At 36.6% G+C, this 18,731-nt stretch overlaps 1 protein-coding gene across 7 annotated transcripts in view; it reads right to left on the bottom strand.

The window, feature by feature from the left end:
- Positions 1–18,731, bottom strand: part of LOC131438683 (muscle calcium channel subunit alpha-1) — a 1,458,253-nt gene that overhangs the window by 169,275 nt on the left and 1,270,247 nt on the right. For 6 of the 7 annotated variants that reach the window (XM_058608861.1, XM_058608862.1, XM_058608859.1 and 3 more), the window contains one exon: positions 11,544–11,587. The exons of the other annotated variant lie outside the window; for it this stretch is intronic. In XM_058608861.1, the coding sequence (XP_058464844.1) occupies positions 11,544–11,587 (44 nt within the window). The remainder of the gene's footprint in view (positions 1–11,543; positions 11,588–18,731) is intronic. 7 annotated transcript variants of the gene reach the window in all.

Here is an 18,731-nt window from a genome sequence, read left to right as displayed (position 1 = left end):
GGAAACAAAAACCGAATACAAGTAGTACACCGGACAGCGTAGCCGAGAAGGTAGGAAGATACAAAAAACATCATTTGACATATACAATTAGAGTGCAATATTCGAAACTTACTTCACTGTTCCCCGTAAAAACATTATTACGCACAAACCCTTTAAATGCGCACAAATTCTGAATAAATACACTTTCCACTAACAGTTTACGTCATTTTTACATATCGGTTTAGAAATTTATATATCGATATATCGTAACACATGCGAAAAACATCTAAACATTTTGCAAGCAGTTTCAACAAGACTGTCCCTTTTAGCTTTTTAATGGATTGTTTTGCTTTGACACTTCTCATGAGTTTTTAGCTAATAAACTTGTTAATAAAACCAATTTCATTTTTGTTTTCTTTGTCCTGTCCTTCAGTAATGATGGTGACAGATAAATAGAAACAAATTTTCTGATTTTAATAACAAAATTTGTTGCCAATGAGAATTTCGTACTGGATTGAAATTCCGCCACTTCCGCCTGATATACGAATTATCAAACTCGAAAAAAAATTGATCCAACTAATATTCAAAACTAGCAACATAGCCGGTACAGCACAAATAAACCTTCGATAAGCTTTTGTAAAATACTGATACATCCAATGCCACAAATACATCGCTCTTGCTAAGCCGGGACAGGTAGATCTTGTGGCTAGCCCCGATAACCGCACAGGTGTTATTCACTACTACACTCAACGCATTATCCGCTCACTCTTCTAAACTTTATGCAAACGTCAAACAGATAGTAATAGTTATGCTCGCATTTTCGTGCTTCACGCTTGGAAAATCATTGTCATTTAACATCCGGTCCAATTATGCACCTAGTAAGAATCGGCTTCTGAAAGGGCATGCGTTCTATCGAAAGGGGTTCACTCATTGATTTTAATATATGCTTTTCGGTTATTCAGCGATAATTTCTACGTTGTACGACTTTGAACATAAGACGAAAAAAAAACGGTAAATGCCACCAGCGGCCGGCGAACAAAAAGTACCTGCGCACACGACAAGTTTAACCAATGAACAACGACATAATAGATGCTCAAAAAGAAAAGTTTAATTTGAATCTGAACCTGTACAAATCTGCATTGAATTTAGGTTATCTGTATTAAATCAGTACACAAATACAAAAATATTTATAATACAGATAAATCTGTATAAATGGCATCTCTGGCTCTGCATTTTGTTTTTTAAAGGCTAGTCCTATGAAGTATCATTCCGGAACTATACATTGAACATCCTATTTACTGTTTGGACTAACTGTCACATTTTCGTACTGCGTTTCGAAACGATTAATATTCAACAATAGAAGAAAAAAGAATTGTTTATGATTTGAGCTGTAACAATTTTTCAAATATGGATAAAATTAGTGCACGTAAGTAGCAATCATCGATCATAATATCTTATATTCTAGGAACCAAAGCAAAATATACAGTGAAATTTTCAATACGAATAAAGGAGAGTGAGTAAGGAAAAATTTATCCGTTGAATGTAACTTCTGATCAGCGGTACAACGGCAACATGAATTTACAGAACGATTGTATAACTAGTGGTTCGTTGAAGAAGCAATATATCTGTGCCTGATTGGTGCGCAAGTATCAATTGATACTTGCAGGTATCGGAACTTTATTGCCTTTTGCTACCTTGTATCGATACCCAAAATTTCGGTATCCCGATACCCTAGGTATCGATACTTTACCTTCCGAGTACCATCCCTACCGTTTATAATGTTCCCAATGAATTTTAATGTGGAAAACGAAACGTACTTTTCCTAAAGTTTTTAAAATTGTTTACATCACTTCGATTGAAGTGTACACGAAAAGATCGAAATCAGCATTTTGGCGAAAAAATTAGTTGATTTTCTGATTTTAGTTAGTTATTAGTTAGTTAGCATGCATACAAACCAAACTTTACAAAACTGTTTCATTGATCGGCTGTCAGGGCAAAACACTGGCCCCGAGCGAGTGGAATCAATGAAAAACGACATAATAGATGCTCAAAAAGAAAAGTTTAATTTGAATCTGAACCTGTACAAATCTGCATTGAATTTAGGTTATCTGTATTAAATCAGTACACAAATACAAAAATCTTCATAATACAGATAAATCTGTATAAATGGCATCTCTGGCTCTGCATTTTGTTTTTTAAAGGCTAGTCCTATGAAGTATCATTCCGGAACTATACATTGAACATCCTATTTACTGTTTGGACTAACTGTCACATTTTCGTACTGCGTTTCGAAACGATTAATATTCAACAATAGAAGAAAAAAGAATTGTTTATGATTTGAGCTGTAACAATTTTTCAAATATGGATAAAATTAGTGCACGTAAGTAGCAATCATCGATCATAATATCTTATATTCTAGGAACCAAAGCAAAATATACAGTGAAATTTTCAATACGAATAAAGGAGAGTGAGTGAGGAAAAATTTATCCGTTGAATGTAACTTCTGATCAGCGGTACAACGGCAACATGAATTTACAGAACGGTTGCATAACTAGTGGTTCGTTGAAGAAGCAATATATCTGTGCCTGATTGGTGCGCAAGTATCAATTGATACTTGCAGGTATCGGAACTTTATTGCCTTTTGCTACCTTGTATCGATACCCAAAATTTCGGTATCCCGATACCCTAGGTATCGATACTTTACCTTCCGAGTACCATCCCTACCGTTTATAATGTTCCCAATGAATTTTAATGTGGAAAACGAAACGTACTTTTCCTAAAGTTTTTAAAATTGTTTACATCACTTCGATTGAAGTGTACACGGAAAGACCGAAATCAGCATTTTGGCGAAAAAATTAGTTGATTTTCTGATTTTAGTTAGTTATTTTTTGAGACAACTAAAAAAATCTTACTTTTGTTAATTTAGATTTTTTAATTCTAATTCCCTTGATAATAATAAAATATTTGTTGAAATGGCTATTTGTTTTAGTTGAATTCACCAATTAAAAGTGCTGTCATTTCTTAGCTAAGGCACACTTCATATTCATTCAACTATTTTTTTAGTTGAATTAGAGAAATAAAACGTTGTTTTCAACCAACATAAATGGTTGAATTGGTTTCTGCAATTTGCAGCTATATGGCGCTCTGTCACCGAAAAAACGTTAACACCGTAATGACTACTAGCCACTAGATGGCACACTACTACCGAAAAAAATTTCGTCGCTGTTGTCTTTTCTATATTGGCAGGTATAAATACGATGTTGTATTGGAGAAAAAGACATAAGCGAAACATAAACTTCTTTTCGAAAATTTTTCTTCTCAATTACTGTTTTGTTAATTCAACTTCGCGAAATTGACTATCTCACTGAAAACTTTGAGCACTCGGAAACAAAAACCGAATACAAGTAGTACACCGGACAGCGTAGCCGAGAAGGTAGGAAGATACAAAAAATATCATTTGACATATACAATTAGAGTGCAATATTCGAAACTTACTTCACTGTTCCCCGTAAAAACATTATTACGCACAAACCCTTTAAATGCGCACAAATTCTGAATAAATACACTTTCCACTAACAGTTTACGTCATTTTTACATATCGGTTTAGAAATTTATATATCGATATATCGTAACACATGCGAAAAACATCTAAACATTTTGCAAGCAGTTTCAACAAGACTGTCCCTTTTAGCTTTTTAATGGATTGTTTTGCTTTGACACTTCTCATGAGTTTTTAGCTAATAAACTTGTTAATAAAACCAATTTCATTTTTGTTTTCTTTGTCCTGTCCTTCAGTAATGATGGTGACAGATAAATAGAAACAAATTTTCTGATTTTAATAACAAAATTTGTTGCCAATGAGAATTTCGTACTGGATTGAAATATTGCTGGTTTGTGTCTAGAATATTCGCCAACTAAACACATTCTCTTAAAATAAGAGTTTTTCTCAGCAAAGTAAATTCTCAATTTTAACAAATTTTATAGTTATTTTGGAAATTTTGTTGTTAAAATCAACTAATTCAAAAACAGTAATACGAATTAGACGCAGAGCTAATTTCGGTCGTTCCGTGTATTAGATAAAGTTCATACGAAATTCCAAAGCGTGATTTAGAAGGACCATTCGCTCTTTTTACATAAGTATTACTTGGGAAAGGGCAAAACCAAGTAATTCTTTTAGTTCATTTTCAATTTCTTCAGTACATTGATCATTTGATAATCCTAACAAGATAACCTTGAATGGTGTATCTGATTTTATATCATATGAATGAAATTTATGAAGTTTCTTATACAAATGCTGGAGAATGAAAAAGATATAGGTAATTTACATCTTAAAGGAACTCCACGACTATTCGCCGACGACACAGCTCTGTTCTATCCTGACAGTGACCTCAATGCTATTATTAACTCAATGGAAAATGATTTAAGAACTCTTGATCAATATTTCAATGCGAACTTATTATCATTAAATGCCACAATGACTAAGTATATGATTTTCCGTTCCATAAAAAAATGTATACCAACGCATAATCATCCCCATCTCGGACACAATATTATTGAAAAAGTTGCCTTTTTCAAGTATCTGGGCATATATTTCGACCCCACATTAACCTGGGCTCACCACATAAAGTTTGCTGCCAAGCACGTGGCGTCGTACTGCGGTATTTTATGGAGAGTCAAGTCCTTTGTTCCCCAGCGTGTTCTGTTAAATTTTTATTTTACTTACATCCATTCACAACTCAACTACTTGGTATCGGTGTGGAGGCGAGTCGCTAGTTCTTATCTGAGCAAACTCCAAACTCTACAAAACAGATCATTTTCAATAAACCCTTACTATTCTCGAGACTATTGTTATATTCTGACAGAAACCATCATGTTTTACCAATAACATACTTATGTGATGTCCAAACGTTGCTATTCATCCATTATAATTTGCATAACTCCACAGTTCACCATAACCTACAGTTCCCAACTATATCCCATTCTAGAACAACACGCCGTAGCAACAATTTGTTTCGTGTCCGAGCAGTTACAAGCCTTGGTCAAAGACGGATCCTTTTTGTTGGTCCAACTAAATATAATGCACTTCCGCCTGATATACGAGGAATAAACAATCGTGCCACACTTGCGGCCAAACTAAAGTACCATTTTAAGCACAGACTGAACGAGATATTTAGCTAATGTAGTTTTTTGATTTATAATGTAATGTATTTATCGTCAACAGTATTTCATATTAATAACTAATTTCCTGTACTTTCTTTCCAACATAGCGTAGTAATTAAAGTGTGGATCCCTTAAAAGGAAATCTTTTCCACTGGGACTCTACTTTATGTTAATAATAAATTGCACATCAAACCATGAATAAATAGAATCTCAGCGGACTTTGTATCAAAATTAAATTCGTATTTCTAGTATTATTATTGCCTGTGTTTATTTATTTCTTGTTTTCCGCTGAGACAGACTAGTTGCGTCCACTACCAGGGGGCTCCAAATTGAAGCTTTTCGGTGTGGGGGAGTGTGGTGGGCAAAAAAAAAACGATCGTCAATGTTGTTATAAAAATTTGGAATAACGAATTGGGAATTCTTCCGTATTGTATTATTTTTAACCTTAAGCTTGTCTTTCCGGTTGAACGCAGGCATTTTGAAGAATATATTTTAATTAGGCTTGTTTAGTCTTCGAATAGACTCCAAGTTTCGATAAATCTTGATAAAGACTGTTTGTGTGGTAGTCTTAAGAACGACAGATTAATTCGAAGAATAATACTGAATGAATAGCCTTAAAAAGACTGATTAATTTCTTAGTCTTGAAAAAGACTGATTATATCTGATCACTCTTTGTATAGCCTTAAGAAAGGATGACTAATTGTTAGTCTTCAAAAAGACTGTTAGTGATTCACGAAGCCTTGAAAAAAATTGAAACCTTGAATCAATGAAACTCTAGGTAGCCAAAAAAAATTCCAGGAGCCAAGAGCTATTCGCATGCGATGCGAACGACTGTTCAACACCGATTGTGATTATTTTGTTTGTTGCCTGTTCAAATGTAGGCAATAGTTTTGTGTCTATTATATTGAAAATAATAAAATTGAAAAAATCTTGGTCTAGAGTCTCTAGTTCAACAAGTTTTTCGTTGATTAAATTTTGAGCGAAATTTACCTCCCTTCTTTTCAATTGTAAAGTTTGGCTCGAATATATTGTATTCGGACCTTTTTAAAGTTACTTTCAATTACCTTCAATGTATTCAGATTTTCTTCAATTTGGTGTATTCAATTTTTTTTGTTATTCATTAAAGTTTCCGGAAATTCGTTAGGTAATTTATGTTAGAGTGCAAAACAGAAAAATGTACATAATTCTATGTATGTAATATGAATTTGTTTTTTATTCTATTATATTATATTTTAAAGGGCGTATATGGCAGGGTTTGGGTGGATTCCTTTTTGTGCAAAATATGCTCTATTTTTCCTTGTTGCATGTTTTTTTTATCAAAGTATGGCCCTTGCGAACCTTCTATTCTTTCGGGTTGGTCAGGAAAGATTTGTATTTCTAGGTTTAAAGTATGGTTTTCTGCTTCGGCAAGAGCTTGTTTTCTTTCTTTAGTTTTAAATTTTTTTGCCGTTTTGATCAATTTCATTAAAATACTCGGCAGCCGTTTCAATATCTTTAAGAAAATCTTCTTTAGACTCCATTTTCTGTATGTGTATTGTCAAAATATATAATAATCGAAAATTTTTGTTATAAATTTAAGAATTCATTGAATTTTTTTGTATATAAACTAGATTAAAATTAAATGCCATCACAGATCATCAAGAGCACTTCTTTCATTGTTCTAGGAGTTAACTGTTTTTTCCAGGAACTAGAACAGGAAACAAAATTAATTTCGCTTTATCTCGACGAACTTGATTCAATTGAGTAGTGACGATGCACTTTTATATTGCACAAATGTTCAGTTCAATAGTAAAATAAAACTCGCGCTACTAAGATTTTTGTGCTAAGTCCCTTCTTAACTGGGGCTTAGATTGTTTCACTCGCGATTGTCAGGGAGAAGCCAGAGTGGGCGCGACTTTGATTTCCTCAAAGTGGAATTTTTACCTCGTTAAATAAATCCCCGAAAATCTTCGAGGAATATAAAGCCTTATATACATTTCAACGATAATGACATGATTGATACGTCGAAAAAGGATAATTTGAAATGGCACCTGATTTCAAAAAGTTTACTGATAGATGAAAGTAAGCTAATTGGTCGATAACTTGATGTTTCTGCTGGGTTTTGATCAGGTTTGAGGATAGGAATTACTTTAGCGTTTTTCCATCTTTTTGGGAAGTAAGCTAATGAAAAACACTTGTTGAAAATTTTAACCAGTAGTCTCAAGGCAACATCGGGAAGATTTTTAATATTCCATCATTACCAGGAGCCTTCATGTTTTTAAGTTTCCTAATAATTGATTTAATTTCATCAAAATTCGTCTCAATAATGTCATCTTGTGATAACACTTGGGTTGAAATATGATCATATTTCAGTGAGACTTCATTTTCAATAGGACTCGTTCAAATTAAAATTGTGGACACTCTCGAACTGCTGAGCAAGTTTTTGAGTTTTTCGCCATTTGTAAGAAGTATTCGATTTCCTTCCTTGAGAGCAGGAATTGGTTTCTGAGGTTTCTTAAGAACTTCTACCTGTGGCTAACAGACACACAGTCACAGAATTTTTGACAACAAACGGGTAGATTTGGAAGATCAGAAGTGAAAATATTATACAAGATTGGAGCTACGCTCGAACCCTGCGGAACACCGGCTCGTACGGGTAACAATTCAGATTTACAATTCTGATAGCTAACCTGAAGAGTACGATCAGTTAAATAATTTTGAATCATTTTGATCAAATAAATAGGAAACTGGAAATCAGACATTTTTGCTAACCTACTGTCGAATGCTTTTTCTATGTCTAGAAGAGCAACTCTAGTGGATAACCGAGAAGATTTATTTGCTTTTATCATGTTCGTTACTCTAACAAGTTGATGAGTAGTTCAATGTTTATGACGAAACCCAAACTGCTCTGGTAAAAAAATTGAATTCTCATTTATATGAGACATCATTCTCAACAAGATAATTTTTTCAAAAAGTTTACTGATAGATGAAAGTAAGCTAATTGGTGGATAACTTGATGTTTCTGCTGGGTTTTTATCAGGTTTGAGGATAGGAATTACTTTAGCGTTTTTCCATCTTTTTGGGAAGTAAGCTAATGAAAAACACTTGTTGAAAATTTTAACCAGTAGTCTCAAGGCAACATCGGGAAGATTTTTAATATTCCATCATTACCAGGAGCCTTCATGTTTTTAAGTTTCCTAATAATTGATTTAATTTCATCGAAATTCGTCTCAATAATGCCATCTTGTGATAACACTTGGGTTGAAATATGATCATATTTCAGTGAGACTTTATTTTCAATAGGAATCACAACGTTCAAATTAAAATTGTGGACACTCTCGAACTGCTGAGCAAGTTTTTGAGCTTTTTCGCCATTTGTAAGAAGTATTCGATTTCCTTCCTTGAGAGCAGGAATTGGTTTCTGAGGTTTCTTAAGAACCTTAGAAAGTTTCCAGAAAGGTTTAGAATAGGATTTAATTTGTTCAACTTCTTTAGCGAAATTTTCATTTCGCAAAAGAGTAAATCTATGTTTAATTTCTTTTTGTAAATCCTTAACTTTGTTTTTCATAGCAGAATTACGAAAACGTTGATATTGTCGTCGACGAACATTCTTCAACCGAATGAGCAGTTGAAGATTGTCATCGATGATAGGAGAATTTAATTTAGTTTGAGCTTTGGGAACTGAAAGATTTCTAGCTTCGATAATATAATGATTCAAATTATCAATTGCTGTGTCGATGTCCGCAGAATTTTCTAAAATAGTTTCATGATCCACATGATTTTCAGTGTGAGATCTGTAATCCAACCAGTTAGCTCTATGATAGTTGAATATAGAACTAATTGGATTAATTAAAGCTTCGTTGGAAAGTCTGAATGTTACAGGAAGATGATCTGATTCAAAGTCAGCATGTGTAATCTCAAAGTGCCAACCACCACGCTGTCTAATATGCAACGTCCGACTATCCGTGGAGCACATACTAACCTTCTGCCTCGAATTTCAAGGACTCCGAAGAAAACACGGCCTCCCCGATTCCATTCGGGACATCCTTAGCAATAACCCCGAAAGGGAACAGACACTGATCGACTTCCTCCAGGAAGCAAATCTACTCAAAAACCTCTAAACTCCTAAAAATAGAAGGCAAATCTGTAAAACCAACACTCACAAATACTATACTATACCCACCTTTCCATGAAGAGGATACCAACCCGATTGAAATAAGCAGCTATGCAGGCACCCGACCATCTAGATGCTGAAGCAGCAGCAACCTACAGGTCACCAACCTGGTAAATACAACACTTCAAAATAACAGCCAGTCCAAAATACACACCTGTCCACCTGGCACCCAATTCACTGACAGAATGCACACACCCAACGTAACAGAGTCTACCTAAAAGAAAATAATAGCAAACCCAACATTCCAAGACTCTGACACCAAAAAAAAAAACCTTCGACTCGGCAATAATCAATCGCTCCAATCACCGATCAATAAAGTCGGCCGAACCGTCACACGTCTGTTTTTCCAGTTCAAATTATTACCTCCAGCAGAATGGGTCTCTTTTCATCAAGCGAAGAAAACATCCAGGAAGTCCACGGTAACCACCTGTTAACAATAATTCAAAACCAAAACGACCACACGGAACAACTGGCACGACAGTGGTCGACCACCACTATTATAATAGTGTTGCTATCGGTAATAATTCTCTTCCTCACAATTAAAAGTGTGTTAAAAACACTCCGAAAAAAATGGATGAAAAAGGGAGTTGAAGCGAGCCAATCCATGACAAGTATCCAACACATCTAATATTGAAGAAGTACCATCAGCGGCCAACGTTCACCGAACACTGGACTCCGCCATCATCAGCATTGCATCATTAAATTACCACCGTTCTACGAAACAGCTCGGACCGAAAACCACCCTACTCAGCACATTCCACAATCAACTTCCAACAGCCTCATGCACGAACAACAATATTAGACACAATGTTCGAACTACAACCAACTCAGCAAGGACAAAAACCTAGACGATTGAATACCACCTGCCATCTACCCTAAAACCCAGCACGGATGATGCCATCTACCGGGATATCAAAAACTCTTCCGGATAATAAGTTGAAATCTCACCCAACACCGACAGTAGCAAAACCATCTACAGCTTCATGTTAACCACACAAGCCATCCAAACCGGACTGGAAAAGTAAACCAACTTCGGTAAAAGAATCAATCATTTATATTTACAAAATTCAAACTCTGTTAAATGACATGTAATTTATGCTTCCCCCTTATACCCCGGCCCCCACTCCACCACTCCGCTACCCAACACAACCATACCCGCTCGGCGAAAGACCAAACGGTTAAAATCGAGGCGAAATAAACCTATAATAATAATAATAATGATTTTCAGAAGGCTTTTGTGGAGTTTATAGTTTCAATACGACATGTATGATGTAACAAGGGGCTGGGGTCGACTAGGAGATTGATAGTACATAGTATCTTTCTCCGAACAGTACCAGCGTAGATGTCGTGGGGAATCCGGCGGAAAATCAACTTAATCAAGAATATATTCACTGGGTTCCTACTTCCATGTCGTAAAAGGCGACAATTGTAGTAGTATCTTTTTCTCTTCAGTTATCAGATTTTTTTACAGTTTCACATTTGATTACTCTATTTTACTAAATTATCCCTTCATCAACTGATGAACTCAATGATCAATTTCCGGCTAGCTTCTGAGAAAAGTTTTATTTGGTATTTTTTCTTCATCCATGTTATTGCTATTTTTGCTTCTTCCATGTTATGATATCTGGTATTTTTTCTTCTTCTATGTTATTGCTTTCACGATTAAAAATTGAATGATAAAAATAAACTTTTGCGAAGATCTTTCGCTCGACTCTTGTATATCAGAGGCCTGCTTGGAGCTACATTAACGAAAACTTGGTTATTGAACGAAATCGAATGAAACGTACTCAAAGTTATGTATCTTTACGGGTCTTTATGTAGGATTAAAAGTTTCGTTGTTAATTTGGTAATAAAAAGCGCATATTTATAATTACCTTTTTAATTTAAACTGTACAGAATATCACACAAGAATAATTCTCCAGAATGTTTGATATCATTAGTAATTTTTCATTTTAAATTAAATCTATACAGATTAACATGAACGCGAGCGCTATTAGCCCAATTAAATCACACAGCAAATATTTAGAATATAATACTATGAAAGAGTTGATGAAACTTGTATCGCTTGTACACATACGCTTACATTGAATCAAGGTGAATTGGTGTAAATAATGCTAATTTGCTAGAGAACGATAAAAAGGATTTTATCAAATAGCATTGGAACAAGAGAATTATTAGACAATTACTATAAACAAAGAGGTTAGTAAAGCGTGAAAATTTGATTCGTATTATTCGAAGTTTTTGGGCTTACCGTTAATTGCAAGATTTCCCATATAGTCTTCTCTCATATCGTTTCTGAAAAATGACATAAAATTTACATCACTATCAAACTTGCAATGCATCGAATATCAATTGTTTAACTGTTGGCAAATCCTAGAATGAAAAATCTTTTTAAGAATTTGATTGAAAGATATTTATTTACGCGCTTGAAGATATTTTACACCCAAAAACACAAATAATCGTATTCATAAGCTGAACATTTCCGTATTCCTATCAGGTGAACAACTTAGCAAGGCTATACTTTTCAAGCATCGCATGCGGACGTAATAATTTTCCTTTCTTTATAGACAGGTTATAGAATTGCTGAAAACATCGATTTTCGAATGGACGCTCGAAGACCAATGCTATTACCATTCGACCCAGCTCGATAAGATAAGAAAATGTATGTGTTTGCATGTTTGTATGCATATTTCGAAGATTTTTTTTGCATTAAAAATACCTTACTCTTCATAACGCGGGGTTGGGAACCACCTAAAAAATCTAAAACAAACCGCGTAACTTTTTTCTGTCATAATTTTAAACGCCTATAACTCAGTCAATTATTGATGGATTTATATAATTGAAATTGAAATTGGTTTGGATTTACCTACGAGCCAATAAAATTTTGCCATAATGATGTCATCCTCTCGACCGTTTTCCACACCGTTTATGAACTTTCGCACAAAACGAAATTCATAAATATTGGCTCCATCACATTTTTTACTCAGTTAGTTTACCCTGGCAGTGAACGAGGCATTTAGTTTGAAGTCGATGACATAACTGAAACTTCATTCGCTCTTTGGATAGTTGCTTTTGCACTGTTCGCGGTATGTGGATACCATTTTCCGTCTGTTTTGCCGGCTGCTCGGCCATCCATGGAAGTTGACCATTAAAACATTTAAAAAATCCTTACATGGTTCGCTATAGGCGATTATAAGCCAATATATTTGGTTTCTTCTAGTTGTTGTACGATAAGTGCTGGAGGTGGAGTGTTCGTTACTCTGATTGATAATGGTTAGAGTGGCACAAATCAATCTTCAGCATAAACGTACAGCAACTATGAATCTATCCAGACTTCTGCAAGAAGGTAAAGTTTCTATAGCTTTGGTTCAAGAACCATATTTCCAAAAGGGAAACTTCTACGTTGGAAAATTGTTAAACCCAGTCTTTCTTGCCTTCAACAAGACCGGTATGACTAATCCACGTGAAATGCCTCGAGCATGCATACTTGCAAATAGTGCTCTCGATGTTTCTCTCATATCGGAGCTCACAACTCGGGATATTTGTGCTGTCACAGTTGGTAAGACTACTGATGGCATAGACAGGAAATATGTCTATTGTTCGGCATATTTGCCGCATAACCAACCTTCGCCAAGCGATGACTTCAAAAAGGTTGTATCATACTGCTGCAAAAGTGATTTACCGCTTGTAATCGCCAGTGACATAAATGCTCACCATATCATTTGGGGCAGCACAGATATAAATTCGAGAGGCTCTGATATGATGGAATTTGTGAGCAGTACAAACCTGCACATAGTCAATGCAGGAAACCGTCCAACTTTTGCGAGAGCTGGAAGAGAGGAGGTTTTGGACGTAACTCTCTGCTCTCATAGAATTGCGCATGAGTTGGTGAATTGGCTCGTCTCCGATGAGCTCGAACCTTCGTTGTCTGATCATAAGTACATCTTCTTTGTTCATTCAAACGTTAAATTTGATATTATCACATATCGTAATCCCAAATCTACAAACTGGGACCTCTATGAAGAGGGCTTGGCGACTAGATTTTACGGGTACCAACCAACAATTGAAACCCCAATTGATTTGGAAAATGTTGTCGACGAGACAAATTCACTCATAGTTGAAGCATATGAAGAGGCTTGTCCACTTCGGATTGTGCGAGCTACTAGAGGAACTCCTTGGTGGAATGCTGAACTTGCTAGACTAAGGAAACTATGCAGAAGAGCTTGGAACCACCGACGCAGAGATGGGTCGGAGGCATTCGTGTTGGCTCGAAGGGCTTACAAAAATGTTCTTCGATCGTCTGAGCGAAGTGGTCAATTATTGATGGATTTATATAATTGAAATTGAAATTGGTTTGGATTTACATACGAGCCAATAAAATTTTGCCATAATGATGTCATCCTCTCGACCGTTTTCCACAGTATGAACTTTCGCACAAAACTAAATTCATAAATATAGGCTCCATCACATTTTTTACTCAGTTAGTTTACCCTGGCAGTGAACGAGGCAGGTAGTTTAAAGTCGATGACATAACTGAAACTTCATTCGCTCTTTGGATAGTTGCTTTTGTACTGTTCGCGGTATGTGGATGCCATTTTCCGTCTGTTTTGCCGGCTGCTCGGCCATCCATGGAAGTTGACCATTAAAACATTTAAAAAATCCTTACATGGTTCGCTATAGACGATTATAAGCCAATATATTTGGTTTCTTCTAGTTGTTGTACGATAAGTGCTGGAGGTGGAGTGTTCGTTACTCTGATTGATAATGGTTAGAGTGGCACAAATCAATCTTCAGCATAAACGTACAGCAACTATGAATCTATCCAGACTTCTGCAAGAAGGTAAAGCTTCTATAGCTTTGGTTCAAGAACCATATTTCCAAAGGGGAAACTTCTACGTTGGAAAATTGTTAAACCCAGTCTTTCTTGCCTTCAACAAGACCGGTATGACTAATCCACGTGAAATGCCTCGAGCATGCATACTTGCAAATAGTGCTCTCGATGTTTCTCTCATACCGGAGCTCACAACTCGGGATATTTGTGCTGTCACAGTTGGTAAGACTACTGATGGCATAGAGAGGAAATATGTCTATTGTTCGGCATATTTGCCGCATAACCAACCTTCGCCAAGCGATGACTTCAAAATGGTTGTATCATACCGCTGCAAAAGTGATTTACCGCTTGTAATCGGCAGTGACATAAATGCTCACCATATCATTTGGGGCAGCACAGATATAAATTCGAGAGGCTCTGATATGATGGAATTTGTGAGCAGTACAAACCTGCACATAGTCAATGCAGGAAACCGTCCAACTTTTGCGAGAGCTGGAAGAGAGGAGGTTTTGGACGTAACTCTCTGCTCTCATAGAATTGCGCATGAGTTGGTGAATTGACTCGTCTCCGATGAGCTCGAACCTTCGTTGTCTGATCATAAGTACATCTTCTTTGATCATTCAAACGTTAAATTTGATATTATCACATATCGTAATCCCAAATCTACAAACTGAGACCTCTATGAAGAGGGCTTGGCGACTAGATTTTACGGGTACCAACCAACAATTGAAACCCCAATTGATTTGGAAAATGTTGTCGACGAGACAAATTCACTCATAGTTGCAGCATATGAAGAGGCTTGTCCACTTCGGATTGTGCGAGCTGCTCTCTAGCTGCTCCACTCCTTGTTGGAATGCTGAACTTGCTAGACTAAGGAAACTACGCAGAAGAGCTTGGAACCACCGACGCAGAGATGGGTCGGAGGCATTCGTGTCGGCTCGAAGGGCTTACAAAAATGCTCTTCGATCGTCTGAGCGAAGTGGTTGGAAAAGCCTCTGCACAAATGTCTCTAGTCTCAACGAGGCTAGCAGATTAAATAAGTTACTTTCGAAGGCTAAGGATTTTAATGTCAGTTTCTTAAGAACTTCAGATTGTGAACACTTGTCTGAAGAAGGTGATGTACTTCACTATCTTTTTAACACTCACTTTCCAGGATGTATGGATCCATAACCGACAGCTCTTCCCGAGACTTTTTCAGGTAGTTGCGATTCTTGGGCCCTTGCTCGAAGCGTTGTGACGATTGAATCGGTCAAATGGGCAGTTGAGAGTTTTGCTCCGTACAAGTCTCCTGGAAAGGATGGAGTTTTCCCAGTGTTACTGCAGAAAGGGTATGAACATTTCAAACATGTTTTGAAGAAAATACTTACTTTTAGTCTTGCGACAGGATACATTCCAAGAGCTTGGCAGAAAATAATTGTCAAATTTATTCCCAAAGGCGGTCGCGACACTTATGAGGAAGCGAAGAGTTTCAGGCCTATCAGTCTAAGCTCATTTCTTCTTAAACAGTGGAACGCATAGTAGATCACTATATCAGGAATGTTAGTTTGGGCGTGCATCCGCTACATGGAATGTAACATGCTTACCAGCGTGGAAAGCCACTACAACCCTGTTACATGATGTTGTGTACAACATTGAAAAAACTTTCTCACAAAAGCAATCTTGCTTGGGAGTTTTCCTAGATATTGAAGGTGCCTTTGATAACGTGTCTTTCAATTCAATTCTGGAAGTAGCCCGTGGTCATGGCATACCTTCAAGTATCACAAATTGGACACACGCAATGCTTAGCAATCGACTTCTTTGTTCATCGCTTCGGCAAGCAGAGATTAGAAAGCTGAGTGTCCGTGGGTGTCCTCAAGGTGGTGTACTATCCCCACTTTTATGGAACCTAGTTGCTGATGGTTTGTTAAGGAAACTTAATAACCTTGGATTTACGACTTATGGTTTTGCCGACGATTATCATATATTGATGACCGGTATAAGCATTAACACTCTCTTTGATTTAATGCAGCAAACCCTGCGATCTGTTGAACAATGGTGTTGTCAGGTTGGATTATCTGTAAATCCGGGCAAAACATCAATGGTGCTTTTCATTCATCGTAGGATAATCACAAGAGCTCGTCCGTTGCAGTTCAGGTTCAGAGGTGACTGTGGTCGAACAAGTTAAATACGTCGGGGTTATTCTTGACTCAAAACTGAATTGGTCTGCTCACATTGACTTCAGAATTAAAAGAGCTTGCATGGCTTTCGGCCAATGCAGACGAGCTTTTGGAAAATCATGGGGACTCAAACCCAGATACTATTGTTAGACCAATTTTAGCATATGGATGTCTTGTATGGTGGCAGAAAGGAGAAGTCGCGACAGTTCAGTCAAAGCTAAATCATCTCCAAAGGATGGTCCTAATGGCGATGACAGGAGCATTCACGACAACTCCTACTGCTGCTCTAGAGGCGCTACTGTGTATTAAACCACTACATGTGTTCCTAAAACAAGAAGCATTATCTTGTGCATACCGTCTTACACTGAAATGAAAATCTTATTTATATTCATTAGATTTGTCATATAAATCATATGCAGAATATAATTCATAGAAATTATATGGAAACTTATATTCTTTATTTAATGTGTACGTCAAATCATAATGAAAGTTATAAAAATATCCCATATAATTTATATGGAAATCCGATGGAAGTCGTGAATCGTACTGCTTGAAGCTGAAGAAATAGTTGTGTCCCCGATATTCATCAACTGCTCCAGACCATTTTCTTCAGGAAGTTCCGCATCTCAATGTAATTTTAAATCGCTGACAAGACAGCTCATCCAACTTCGTTCAACGATATGCGTTAACGGAACATGAAATATATATCCGGTACATTTCATTACTCTATCTGTCTAGTAAGATTCATGTTTATTTTCGGTCTCGGGATCTCACTTCTTTTTCGCAAATATCATGAGGTGCTCCCTTACCGAACGGAATACTAGTAAAGCTTGAATCCTCAAAGAAAAGTAGTAGTTGGCGATTATCTGCTATTCGTATGAGGTCTATTGAAAGTTATATATATATATATATATATATATATATATATATATATATATATATATTTATATAAATTTTTTTTAAACTAGTCATATGGTATATATGAACCTATCTAAATAAAATCGAAGTGAATATTATATGCGCTTCATAAATTGTTCCAATGTATGTTGTGCGGATATCTAGTAATGGTTATACGACGCGCCAATCAATTTGACTCAGACTGGAAATTTCATTCGTTATATGGAAATCCTGTAAAAATAACGTTAAGAAGAGTTTTATGTTTCATAAGATTATCTCATATATTTGACATGATGTTGAACACATCTTGTAACTATTATTGGAAATGCTAATAGTGCAAAATCATTAGAATATCATATAATGTGAAAAAGAAAATTTAGCTCAGTGTAGGGTTACAGGGCTTTGGGACAGTAACCCATTAGATTATGCTACCAGCCACACTCGCTTGTGGTCTCAAATGGTTACGTGGGATGAGTATTTACTCGCTCCTAGTGACCTAACTCTCACATGCAGTTTTCCTTTCAAAACATTCAATGTGAGCTATCCTCTTCGTGAGGAATGGTTGTCTGGTTGTCTGGAACGACAACTTGATGAACACATAGTTTGTTATACGGACGGTTCTCTTTTGAATGGTCGTGCTGGTGCTGGTGTCTACTGTCGTGAAATGAGGCTGGAGCAGTCTCATTCACTTGGTAGATACTGTACTGTGTTCCAAGCAGAAATCTACGCGATTCTGTGTGGAGTACAATCGGCACTTCAGCAGTGGATCTGTGGTAAGCGAATTTATTTTAGTTCCGACAGTCAGGCAGCCTTGAAAGCACTCAGTTCGAATGACTCACGGTCGAATCTAGTGATCGCATGTCGAACTCAAATTGAAGACCTCAGCATTTCAAATGCTGTTTACTTCTTATGGGTACCCGGCCATTCTGTTATTACTGGAAATGAATGGGCTGATGAGTTGGCTAGAGCTGGTTCAACGAATGATTTCGTTGGTCCTGAACCAGCTTTACCACTTTCAACTAGTTGGATAAAGCACAAGATTCGTTCTTGGGCTGCATCCAAACATGCCAGCTACTGGCGCAGCTTGCAAACTTGCGCTCAGACAAAAGCATTTCTACCAGATTTAAATCTGAAAATGTCAAAGTGTCTACTGCATTTCTCCAAGCATCATTGCAGTATTCTGGTCAGAGCTCTGACTGGACATTGCAAACTCAATTATCACATGGCTACTATTCAACGTGCTGAGCATTATTCGTGTGATTTGTGTGAATGCGATTATGGTACTTCATATCATCTGATATGTAACTGTCCCGCATTGACGCAGCTACGTATCCGGGTTTTTGGTTCTCCATACATGGTTGAGTCTGTGTATGCGGAGCTAAAATTGAAGGATATTCTCTCGTTTCTCACCCAATGTGGTAAGGAGCTATAGTGAGAAGGGTTCATCGCTCTTCCTGGAGTGAATCCCTTCTGTATTCACCTTAAATAGGGTTTAGCAGATTGTTTGGCATTCTTTGGGGGGTACCGAATTTACTTCTGCTCGTACATACTGCGA

The sequence above is a fragment of the Malaya genurostris genome, chromosome 3, assembly GCF_030247185.1.
Source record: "Malaya genurostris strain Urasoe2022 chromosome 3, Malgen_1.1, whole genome shotgun sequence".
Taxonomy (NCBI): Eukaryota; Metazoa; Arthropoda; class Insecta; order Diptera; family Culicidae; genus Malaya; species Malaya genurostris.
Note: the sequence above shows the minus strand (reverse complement) of the source record. Positions and strands in the feature narration are given on the sequence as shown.